Below are 12,285 nucleotides of genomic sequence, written 5' to 3'. Positions count from 1 at the left end.
CTTTTTGTTACATTGTTCCAAGGACTCTGCAATGATGTAATTGTCAACTTTGATGTTAAATTGCCTCTGGGGTTCCAGAATGTGGCAGCAATGAACACCCTGAAAATTCATCTCACGTGGCAGGCCTTCATGTTGCCCTCACACTTCACTGTAACAGGTGATGTTATGATGTAGACACGTGACCGGTGTTGGAGAGTGATCGGTAACGGTTAGAGGCTGTATTACTGTGGTAGCAAGAATAATAAGAATTTTGAAGTTTGATTCTTTTTGCTGTAATTTATGAATATGTTATGGGAGCCCCGGCTGGTGTGGCGCAGTAGACTGAGGGCTGGCCTGCAAGCTGGGGGCTGGCCGGCTTGATTCCATGTTGGGGCATGTGCCTGGGTTGCTGGCCAGTTGATGTTTCTGTCTCTGTCACACATCTCCCTCTTCCCCTCACTGAAATTGAATAAATAATATCTTTAAAATAAAATAAAAATAAACGTATGTCATGGGAAACATGTCAAATCATCCAGCTCTTTGGATAGACCTGAAGTGAACACCAAAGTCAGACTTCACAGCCCTTTAAAATAATTTTTTTTTTGTATCTTCACCTGAGGACATTTTTTCATTGCTTTTGAAGTGACAGGAAGGGAAACAGAGAGAGAGAAACATCAACTGGTCACTTCCTGCACACGCCTACGCCTACACCTGTGAGCAATCCCGCAATCCAGGCATGTACCCTGACCAGAAACAACCTGAACCCTCCAGTTGCAGGACAAAACTCCAAATGAGCCACACCAACAAGGGCTCACAGCCCTTTTTTAAGCTATCAGATTGGCATTAATAAACCAGGATTAAACTGGTTTTGAGGCAGGAGACAGCATAGGAAGAACTCTGAGATTACACTGCTGTTGCTGGCCAGTGTCTAGCATCCTGGTTGCCAGGAAATGCATTTATCGCTTAGGTAGAATGAACAGTAAATGGAGGCAGGGAGGAGGAAGGAGATATTCTCATACACTAACTCAGTAGTCCTGAGCCTGGTCCAATAATATTGCCAGGTGTTCCAACATCACTAGGAACACTATAGTAGCAAGAAAGGTGGGAAGTCCTTGAAATTCTATGTAGCATTCCCACTATCTGGGAAAGAAAGCCTTGAAACTGTACTTTCATCCCAGGGCCTGGAATGTAGGAGAGGGTCCACGGTGCCTAAAGAAGGAGCCCATAAGAAAACTTTGGTTAATTGTCTACCTCTGGTCACTATCTGTTTTACAAGGGAGTCCCTAATGCTTATAGAAAAAGCCCATAAATAACTTGAGGAAAGTGCCCCAATTTTAATTAACTGCCTCCTGTCATGTATATGTTTTATAACAAAATGAACAAATGGAGTCTGGAGCAAGATAAGGATTTGGGTTAAGATATCCCCATACATACCTGTTTAAGTAGTCACCTCCCCCCCTCAAAGCTAGCACCACATTTACCCCTTAATGTAACTTTTACTCAATATGTAACTATTTTCTTCCATCCACCAACTATGTAAGTCCTCAGAACAAAAGACTCGCTCTCTCTAGGGACCTTGGGGCGCTCTTTGGGCTCCTGGCTCTTGGGCCACCCGGGGGCTTGCTACCCTGGTCTTCAGCCACTCTTACTTTTGCTGCCCTTCTTTGCCCTGGAAACTATGCCTTTCATCCTCCACTCTAGCTAAGTCCCATTTTCTTCCATGGAAAAGAATCACTAATAGACTCATTACACGCTAATAGATGTGCTGGTCTATAATTCTTTACATATGCCAGCAAGAAAAACCAGGTCTCTCCCGTCAACAGTTTCATCTCCAAGTCCTTTCTGGGGCTGGAGCCAAACTTTGAGTCACCTGTATTTTTTGAGGTATTAGAATGGACAAGTGTCTCAGTCTTTGCAGTTCTAAATGGTATTCTTGCTAAATGTTAACATGTAGCACAGTATTTTGCAGATTCAGCTGTACACAGGATAAGCTGATGGGAACTCAACCTGATGAAAGTAGCCAGCTGCAAAGAGGATATCAACATGTAATTGACCAAATAGTGTACATTAGTAATGGCTAAGCCTCCCTTCCAGGAGGCAGAGCTTTGGCTCTAAATCTTGTCTCTTTTACTTGCTACAAGTAAACAAGACTGTCTTGTGACAACCATGTCTCATTTTTAAATAGAGCCCTCCAAGTGGTGAACCCCTTGAGTTTGGTAGCAGTGTGAGTCCTCAAAAACACTCTTCTTTTGCTCACTAGGTATGAAGCCTGAAATAATGCTTTTGCAACATGCCTTTTTTAAAAGTCAGGTTTACTGAGACATAATTTACATTCTTTTGGTGTACAGTTCTGAATTTTTGACAAATGTATGCAGTCATGTAACCACAACTGAGATATTCAGCATTTTTATCACCCCAAAAAGTTCCTGGCACCCTTTTGTGGTCAATCCCTACCTCTGAAACCCACTGATCTGATTTCTTCATCTTTTAAAATTCACCGTGTTTCCAGAATGTGGCCTTTTGTGTCTGGCTTCTTGCACTTAGCATGTTTTTTGAAGTTCAGCTATGTTGTGACACAGGCATATGAAAAACTTTATCACGGAAAATTTCAAACATACAACAAACTATAAAAAGCCTCCATGTGTCTGACACCAAATTTCAATAATTATCAACTTGGCCTTATTTTATCTACTCCTCCAACATGTTTTGGCAAGTTCTAGATATTTCACCTATAAGCATTTTGATGTGTAATCTTTTAAAAAATTAAAGACTTCTTTTTTCCTTGTTAACGATAATGCTCTTTTCCCGCTTATTTCAGGTAAAACTGTGGCAATAGCACTTTACAGTAGACTGTGCCACCCTACTGCGGTGCATTACGAGTCACATGAAAGCCTGGGATCCCGGATTTTGAGGCCAGAACAGCGAAAGTCGCCCAGGTGACTTCAGCACGCCACCCTAGGAAAGGTTATTCCCCGCTCCCCGCCCCAGCTTTTCTGAGGTTAGAACCTTTATTTTAATTTTAGGAGTGGTGGGCCCGGCGGGCGGGAGCAGGAGGTGCGCCTGCGCAGAGGGCGTACCAACTCGGCTCCCGTAGTTGTCTTTCCACGCGGGGCTCCCCGTTGTCATGGCGGCCCTGCAGAAACCCGTGCTGCTCGGCCTTCGAGACTTGCCGGTGCACGGCTGCCCTGCGGGGCCGGGCGCCTGGACTGCTAGCAAGCTTGGCGGCCTTCCGGTGAGGTGGGGCCTCGGACTGGGGTCGGCGGGTGCTGGTGAGGCTACGAGGTGAAGGAGTGGGCTCCGTTCCGCGGCACAGTAGGGTCTGAGCGCCGCCTCTGCCCTTAGGACGCCCTGCCCGCGGTAGCAGCGCCGAGGCCAGTGTGTGAACGTTGCAGGCAGCCCCTCGCCTTGGTCGTGCAGGTGTACTGCCCGCTGGAAAGCTCCCCGTTTCATCGGCTCCTGCACGTGTTCGCTTGCCCCAGTCCTCGCTGTGCCAGCGGCGGGGAGCGCAGGTAGGTGGGCGGGCTCCAGAGCTCCCTTCGGCCATTTCTGCTGTGCGGGCGGAAGTTAGGGGCGGTGCCGGTCGCCCCGGGATTGGAGCGCTCACAGCAGTTATCTTTACCCTTCAGCTGGAAGGTGTTCCGTTCCCAGTTCCTGCAGATGCGAAAGAAAGAGGCGCCGGACACTCAGGTAAAGCGGTTGTGTATGTTAGCATTTGCTGTGATTTGAGGGTATTTGCTAGAATATTGTTTAAGACGTAGTTTAAGCTGTGTTCTTTGAAATACTTTGGAGTGATTTTTGCTCTTTTCTGAACCATAAAATGCTGTTTGTTTAAGGTTTTATTAGTTGTTTCTTTTAATATGCACCGACGGTCTTGAGACACATAGCTGATTGATTTTTCTATTTGGGGAAAAGTATGAGTGTATGTACATATACGGTTGTGTGTAATACATACATGTGTTTATAATATTCTTATTGTGGTATGTGTTTATGTATAGTACACATTTAGTAAGATGAAATCTGAATTCAGTAATCCAAAAGTCAGGCAAACTGGTAGCTGCAGAACAAAATTCAGCCTCCTTTTGCCTGTAAATGACGCTTTATGCATGTGCTGAGCTCTTACATGTGCCAGGCATAGTACTAGCAGTACTGTGAATAAAAAGATGAGTGTGGTGTCTGCCTATATTTGTCAGGGTGCAGTTGAAGGTAATAGAAAAACACTTTGACTTATTAAAAGTGAGATAGACTTAAAAGTAGGTTTTTGCTAACTTATTTGGACAGCCTGGAGAAGGCAACTCCAGGAATGACCTCCAGAACCACACCTCAGAACTGGCCTGCCAGGGAGCTGCTGTTCTGCCTCTGCTGCAGTCAGGAAGCAGAGGTGAACTGAAAGCTGCCCTTGTCAGAACTGTTGACCCCAGAGCCTTGCTTTGTCTCTCCATCTACAAACTTTTGCTTCATGGCCTCACAAGTTGGTCTCTCCGGCTAGTGGACCTGATTAGCAGAACCCTCATCATATCTGGACCACTTGCTGCTAAGGAGTCTAGAAAATGTAGCTCTTTCCTGCCAGATTCCGCATTACATGAAGCACAACACAGTTTGGAATGGGTGGGTGAAGACAGTGTCCCACGTCTGCTGTAATGCCCCTAAAAAGGAAAGACACTGTTTGACACCTCCGACATGCTTTTGAGTAAATGGGGCCCAGGAAGTGAATCAGAGTGTGCCAGAGGGGAAATGGCTGGTGTGAAGTCTCCCTCAGGGGGGTGTAGGGACTACCGGATGAAGCCAAAGGAGTAGGTGAGATTACCTAGGTGTGCCTGGACCTCATTCACTGGATATTTTTCCAGAAACAGGAAAATGGCCTTGCAGCTGAGTATTGGTGTGAAGGTGCAGATGACTGGGGAAGTGATAATGAGGAGAGGCCTTCACCACAGCTTACCTTGGATTTTGGAAATGATTCTAACAGTGCCAAAGACATAGACTGGACTTCCCAGCTCCAAGACCTCCGCCTTCAGGATACTGTACCAGGTGCTGCTGTTCCTGTGCTTCCTGGGGTACCTTCTATGGTGCCACAGTTCCTGTCCTACTACATCTGTGTCGTAGATGAGGATGATTACAGCGGTGTTGTCAGTCTAGATCATGCTCATAGTCTTCTCAGGGAGTATCAACAGCGAGAAGGAATTGATATGGAACAGTTGCTTTCCCAAAGGTGAGAATGTGTGCAGCTGAGGTTAAGAAGTGACTTGATCAGAAAGCTGCCACACTAGATAGATACCCTTTGGTTTTACCCTAGAACCTGGGAAAACTTTTTCAGGCAGAACTGTGTGTGTAGGACTTTTGTGTTTTAGTCCTCTTGGGCAAGAAAGGGAGTCAGAGACCGGTGGATCTTAGGCACCTTTGAGTTAGCTTGAAAACACTTTGTTCTATTTATAAGCACCCTCAAGAAAATGAACAAACAAGGTAGGGATGCCAACTACTTACAGAAGAAGATGTGTTCACTCTCTCTCCTAACTTTGTTTTCTGTTTCTAAGTATATAACTGAAGCAGGTAAGTTAGAAAAGTGCCATTTGTTCATTGACTGTTGGCCATGATTCCAAAACTGGCCTAGGACCTGAGAGACCCTTCCAGAGCCTCAGTTTTGACCTGTAAAGTGGGAGTGATATTGATATTTATTGTCTGTCTCATCAGATGGTTTTGGGAATCAAATGAGAGAGTAGGTCCTGAAAGACTATATAAACCAAAGCCCTCTAAGCATAAAAATGATTATTATCATTATTTTTTAAAAGATTTTATTTATTTATTTTTAGAGAGGGAAGGGAGGGAGAAAGAGAGAGAGAGAGAAACATCAATGTGTGGTTGCTGGGGGTCATGGCCTGCAACCCAGGCATGTACCCTGACTGGGAATCAAACCTGCGACACTTTGGTTCGCAGCCCACGCTCAATCCACTGAGCTACGCCAGCCAGGGCAAGAATGATTATTTTTGCTATTATAATAAAATTACAACAGGATGTTTGGAGAGACGACCAGATTCTCTGTCAGAGCTCTTTCATTCACAAGCTTTTTCAGAATAATGTTGGGTTGCATCAAGACATATTGGTGTTTGAAAATAATGCATAAATGGAGAAAGAAATGGAGAATCAATGGATATAATGACTTTTTATTTCTTTTATTTTATTTTGATTTTTAGAGAGAAAGAGGAAGAGAGAAACATTGATTTGTTATTCTATTTACTCCTGAATTGGTTGATTCTGTTTTTTAAATATTTATTTACTTATTTGTTTATTTTTTAGAGAGAGGGAAAGGGAGGCAGAAAGAGAGGGAGAGGGACATCGATGTGAGAGAGAGATATCGGTCAGTTGCCTCTCGTATGCACCCTGACCAGGGATGGAATCCACCACCCAGGCATGCGCCCTGACCAGGAATTGAACCAGCCACCTTTGTGTGATGACCCCCAACGAACTGAGCTACACTGGTCAGGGCCATTGGTTAATTTTTGTGTATGCCCTGACTGGGCATCAAACCCGCAACCTTGGCATGTTGGGACAGTGCTCTAACCAACTGAACTACCTGGCCAGGTCCTATAACAACTTTTTAAATAGTAAATAATTATCCCAGAGTTGAAAATGGCTAGGGAGCAGGACTTGGGAAAGGCTGTGTAGGGGATCACTGTTATACATTAAATTTGTGATATTTTAATTGTGTGCATATGCTAACTTTGGTTTAAAAATTTTTTTAATTATCTTGTCTTTTTTTCTAAGTATTGTAATTCTTTGGATATAGACACTCAAAAGTATTTTCCGCCTCTCTTTTTAGTCTTCCTAGTGATGGTAATGAAAAATATGAGAAGACCACAATTAGAAGTGGAGATAAGATATTTTACAAATTCATGAAGAGAATTGCGGCTTGTCAGGAGCAGATTTTGAGGTAAAGGTGCATTTTCTCCCATTGTTTCTCTTACTTATAAAAGTAATATATGTTAGTTTGGAAAACATAGGAAAGTAAAACAAGAAAACCGAAATCCACCGTTTTCCTCAAACTGAGAGGCTAAGATTTAGTGTATTACGTTCACTTATTTTTTTATGCATTTGGATGCATGCATGTAGGTAGGTATTGTGTATTTTTAAAAAATATAATTGAGACCATAGAATATTTATAATTTTTCCTTTTCAGTAGACACTCATTGATATTGAGGGTTTAGTTATGTATTAACAACTTTTCAAAATGTTTCTTCTTTTTTTTAATCCTCATTTGAAGACATGCTTACTGCTTTTAGAGAGAAGGGGAGGGAGAAGAAAAGGGAGAGAGAAAAACATTGATGTAAGAGAGAAACATCTCTTACGGTTGCCTTTTGTATGTGCCCTGACTGGGGACTGAACTGACCAGGGACAGAACCCACAGCCCAGGCACTGAATCTGCGACCTTTCTGCGTGCAGGACAACACCCAGCCCACTGGACCACATTGGCTAGGGTTCATCTTCTTTCCTTTTTTTTTTTTTAATTTTTTAACTTAAAATTTCTTTTTAATATATTTTATTGATTATGCTATTACAGTAGTCCCATTTCCCCCTTCACTCCCCTCCACCCTGTACCCCTCTCCCACCCACGTTCCCGCCCTTTAGTTCATGTCCATGTGTCATACTTGTGAGTTCTTTAGCTTCTACATTTCTCATACTATTCTTGCCCTCCCCTTATCTATTTTCAACCTACATTCTATGCTATTTATTCTCTATACCTTTTCCCCCTCTCTCCTCCTCCCACTCACCTGCTGCTAGCCTTCCATGTGCCCTCCATTTCTGTGGTTCTGTTCCTGTTCTAGTTGTTTACTTAGTTTCTTTTGGTTTTGCTTTAGGTGTGGTTGTTAATAATTGTGAGTTTGCTGTCCTTTTACTATACATGTCTTTTCTTTATCTTCTTTTCTTAGATAAGTCCCTTTAGCATTTCATAAAATAAGGGCTTGGTGATGATGAACTCCTTTAATTTGACCTTATCTGAAAGCACTTTATCTTCCCTTCCATTCTACATGAGAGCTTTGCTGGATAGAGCAATCTGGGATGTAGGTCCTTGCCTTTCATGACTTGGAATATTTCTTTCCAGCCCCTTCTTGCCTGTAAGGTCTCTTTGGAGAAATCAGCTGACAGTCTGATGGGAACTCCTTTGTAGGTTACTGTCCCCTTATCTCTTGCTGCTTCTAGGGTTCTCTCCTTCGTTTTTACCTTGGGTAATGTAATTATGATATGCCTTGGTGTGTTTCTTCTTGGGTCCAACTTCTTTGGGGCTCTCTGAGCTTCCTGGATTTCTTGGAAGACTGTTCCCTTTGCCAGATTGGGGAAGTTCTCCTTTATTATTTGTTCAAATAACTTCTCCACTTGTTGCTCCTCCCCTTCTGGTACCCCTATAATTTGGATGTTGGAACATTTAAAGGTGTCCTGGATGCTCTTAAGGTTTTCCTCGATTTTTTGAATTCTTATTTCATCATGCTTTCCTGCTTGGTTGATTCTATCTTCCTTCTGGTCCACTGTATTGTTTTGAGACCCAGATTCCTTCCTTTCACTATTGGCTCTCCTCCGTGTATCTTCCTGCATCTCTTTTATGGTAACCTGCTTCCTTTCATCTAAATTGCGCCCAAAGTCAACCAATTCCATGAGCTTTCTGATCACCAGTGCTTTGAACTGTGCATCTGATAGATTGGCTAATTCTTGGTCGCTCAAAAGGATGAGTCCTGGGGGACTGATCTGTTCTGCTGGAAACATGTCATGTCTTTCCCTGTCTCTCCTATTTTTTTTTTTCCTGGTCTGGTCGCTCTTGTTACGGTGCGGGGCGGAGCCTTAGGTGTTCACCGGGGCTGGGCACCCCAGTCGCTAGATTGTGACGTTATATGTGTGGGCGGGGGCTAGAGCGGGGATGGGAGGGAACAATGGCAGCAGTTCCGTTCTCCTGGGCTCAGACACTTCCCTGGGATCCTGGGCTGCAAGCTCTGCCCTGGTCCACAATCGCTGCCCCACTGGTTCCCCCAGCCGCTGCTTGCATACTCAGGGATTACCGCTGCGTTCTTGTGCCCCAGATGGCTGTCGTGCCAATTTTGCGCCAGATTTCCCCCGACCTCTGCACGCTGCCAACCTGCGCCAGCCCCGCGCCCGCCCGGCTCATCATCCCCTACCAGTCTGGATGAACGGGTCTACTTCAACTCCTTGGCTGTCTGTCTTCCATTCAGATAAATCCTCTGACAGCTCTTAGTGATATTATGTCTGTAAATTATTGTTGTTCTATTCTTGGTTGTGCGAGGAGGTACGGTGCGTCCGCCTATTCCTCCATCTTGCCGAAGTTAACTTAAAATTTCAATAGGTGATATATTACTAAATCTCAATATAAAAATGCATACATATTGTATGTGCCCTGGCTGGCGGGTCAGTTGGTTGGAATGTTGTTCCGTACACCAGTAGATTTGATTCCTTCTTTCCACGTCAGGACACAATACCTAGGTTGAAGGTTCGGTCCCTAGTAAGGGCATGTATTGATCATTTCTCTCTCACATTGACGTTTCTCTCTCTCAAAATCAATGAATATATCCTCAGATAAGGATTTTTTAAAAAATATTTTATTTATTTTTTAGAGGGGGGAAGGTAGGGAGAAAGAGAGGGAGAGAAGCATCAATGCGTGGTTGCCACCCTTATGCCCCCCACTGGGGGACCTGGCCTGCAATCTAGGCATGTGCCCTGACTGGGAATCGAACTGGCTATCCTTTGGTTCAGAGGCCCATGCTCAATACACTGAACTACATTAGCCAGGGCTGGATGAGGATTTTTTTTTTTAAGTTTTTATTTATTTATTTTTAGAGAGGGAAGGGAGGGAGAGAGAGAGAGAGAGAGAAACATCAATGTGTGGTTGCTGGGGGTCATTGCCTGCAACCCAGGCATGTACCCTGACTGGGAATTGAACCCGCGACACTTTGATTCATAACCCGAGCTCAATCCACTGAGCTATGCCAGCCAGGGCTTGGATGAGGATTTTTTAAAAAAAAATGTATACGCGCGCGCGTATGTATGTATGTGTGTGTAAATACAATGATTTTGTTCTTACCATCCCTAATCTACTGAGATAACCACTCTTGTTAGTTCCCTGCATGTGCTCATAGTTTTTTTATGCATGTATAAGCGTTTACAATGATTACATTTTACTTTCCTTCTTTTTACACAAAAGGATGCATTCTAGGCACGTTCTTGGTTTTTTAGCTGCACTATATCTAGGAGTACTGTATTTTTTTTTACATTGAGAATTTTATTTAAAAATAATCTTTATAATACTGTAGCCCCTTGTCAATATTTCTGTTTTTTTATTTTATTGTTGTTCAATTACAGTTGTCTGCATTTTCCCCCCACCATTCCCCCCTTCAATACTTCTTTTTGATGAGCATTTAATGTAGTTTCCAAATTTTTGCTATTACAAATTATGTTAACTGACAGTACTGCACCTATGATATCCTGTGTGTGTACAAGTATATTTGTAGGATATGTTCCCTGAAGTGGGATAGTTAAGCAAAAGCCATATGCAGTTGTAATTTTGATTGATACCACCAAAGTGACTCCCATAGGACTTCAATTCCTCCTGGCGATCTATCACACTTTTAATTCCTACTGGCAGTCTAAGTGTCTGCTTTCTCATAACCTTACCCATAGTATGGCTTCATGCCGTCCATTCAGGGGGGGAGAACGTCTTGGTATAATATTACTTTGCTTTTTATCTTCTTATTGTTATCTTTCCCTATGTCTTGAATCATTTCTATTGATAGCCTTTATGCATTTTTCCATAAGTTCTTGGTTCTTTTGATTTTTAGGAATTCATATATTAGGGAGATTAGCCCTTTATTATGATTGATTTTCTTGATTTGTTTGTTTTTTTACTTTGCTTGCATATATATTTATATATATCACTGGGTCTTTAAATGCTCCCATCCAGTTTGTTTCAGTTTCTTGCTATATATTGTTTGGCTGTAGTTTTTACTGCTTAGTACAAAGTCACACTTTTGATTCCTGCATCCTAATTTTATTGATGAAAATAAGTTTATTTTGTTTCTCTTTATTTTAATTAGGTGTGGCAACTAGAGATCTCATAACACATACAACCTCATGGAAACATGCCCAGGTTATGATACCTTCAACAGAGTGTTCATTTTAAACAGTTTTTTAAGCATGTGGTACCTCAGTAGCAGCCATGATTCTCAGCTGGAGATCATCCCGGAGGAGGGGCTACTTCACTCACTGCCCACAGTGAGCCCCTGTTACTAAAGGGATGAGCTACTGTGTGCTGGGGTGGGAGGAGGACCAATAACTACTGTCCTTGGTGTTGATCGCCAAACTACCCAGTCTGGTCAGGGAGGCGGACAACATTGTACACTATGACAAGTGACAGTGGAGCTGTGAACAAGTATGCAGGAAATACAGAGGAGGGCTGAGAGAGGCCTGTGCCATGGTGTCTCAGGGGAGGCATCGTGCAGGAGAGACAGGCTTTGGCCTTCAGCCCTGCTGGATGGACTAAAAGGCAAGAATGCTCCAAGTCAGGGAGGTCACTGACTAGGGAAAAAAGTACCCAAATGCGTGGTGGTGGGGATGGGCCAGTTCAGTGAGCTAGACGTCATGGTGTTTGAAGTGAGAGCAGCTTCATACCTTGACTTCCTTTAGGACACATACCCTAGTTGTCTTTCTTGTCAAACTGGGTGCCCCCTGTACTTGGTACCTAGTACTGACATGGATTGGGTGCTCATCTGGTATGTTTTCAGTCCATTTCTTCCTAAAAAATTTGTTTATTCCATGGCTAGGGGATGCCAGGAAAGTGGTACAATCACTCAGAGAGAAAGGAATCCAGGTGAGAGATGGTAAGAGGGTCTGGAGCACGGCAGAGGTTATGGGAAGGAGGAGATAAATTCAGACATGTGGATAACAGCAGGTCTGGTGACCATTGAATGTGAGAAGAAAAGATGGGAAGACAACAGAAGGGGTTTCGAGGTGCCGGCTTGTGAGGCTGGATGAGTGCTGAGGCTGTCATCTGGAGCACAGGGGTCTTGATTTTTCTTGGACTACAGAGTGTGTTCTTGTCAGTTTGATTTAAATTTTTTTTTTTAGTTGAGAAAGTACCTGCCTTTTTTAAAAAAAAGATTTTATTTATTTTTAGGGAGGGAGAAAGAGAGAGAGAAACATCAATGTGTGGTTGCCTATCATGTGGCCCCCACTGGGGATGTGGCCTGCAACGCAGGCATGTGCCCTGACTGGGAATCGAACCTGCGATGCTTTGGTTCGCAGCCCACACTCAGTCCA

The 12,285-nt window shown here is 43.5% G+C and overlaps 1 protein-coding gene across 3 annotated transcripts in view; it reads left to right on the top strand.

The window, feature by feature from the left end:
- The first annotated feature begins 3,038 nt into the window (after positions 1–3,038).
- The window catches only part of PDCD2L (programmed cell death 2 like), a 32,953-nt gene continuing 23,706 nt past the window's right edge, over positions 3,039–12,285 (top strand). The window contains exons 1-5 of one of the 3 annotated variants that reach the window (XM_028529351.2): positions 3,052–3,211; positions 3,322–3,488; positions 3,606–3,666; positions 4,830–5,185; positions 6,791–6,901. In XM_028529351.2, the coding sequence (XP_028385152.1) occupies positions 3,104–3,211; positions 3,322–3,488; positions 3,606–3,666; positions 4,830–5,185; positions 6,791–6,901 (803 nt within the window). In that variant the 5' untranslated portion in view covers positions 3,052–3,103. Of the gene's footprint in view, positions 3,212–3,321; positions 3,489–3,605; positions 3,667–4,823; positions 5,186–6,790; positions 6,902–12,285 lie in introns of all 3 variants that reach the window. The other 2 variants (XM_028529350.2, XM_036012404.1) reach the window with 2 other exon arrangements.

This window comes from Phyllostomus discolor, chromosome 12, assembly GCF_004126475.2.
Source record: "Phyllostomus discolor isolate MPI-MPIP mPhyDis1 chromosome 12, mPhyDis1.pri.v3, whole genome shotgun sequence".
NCBI classification, from domain to species: Eukaryota; Metazoa; Chordata; class Mammalia; order Chiroptera; family Phyllostomidae; genus Phyllostomus; species Phyllostomus discolor.
Note: the sequence above shows the minus strand (reverse complement) of the source record. Positions and strands in the feature narration are given on the sequence as shown.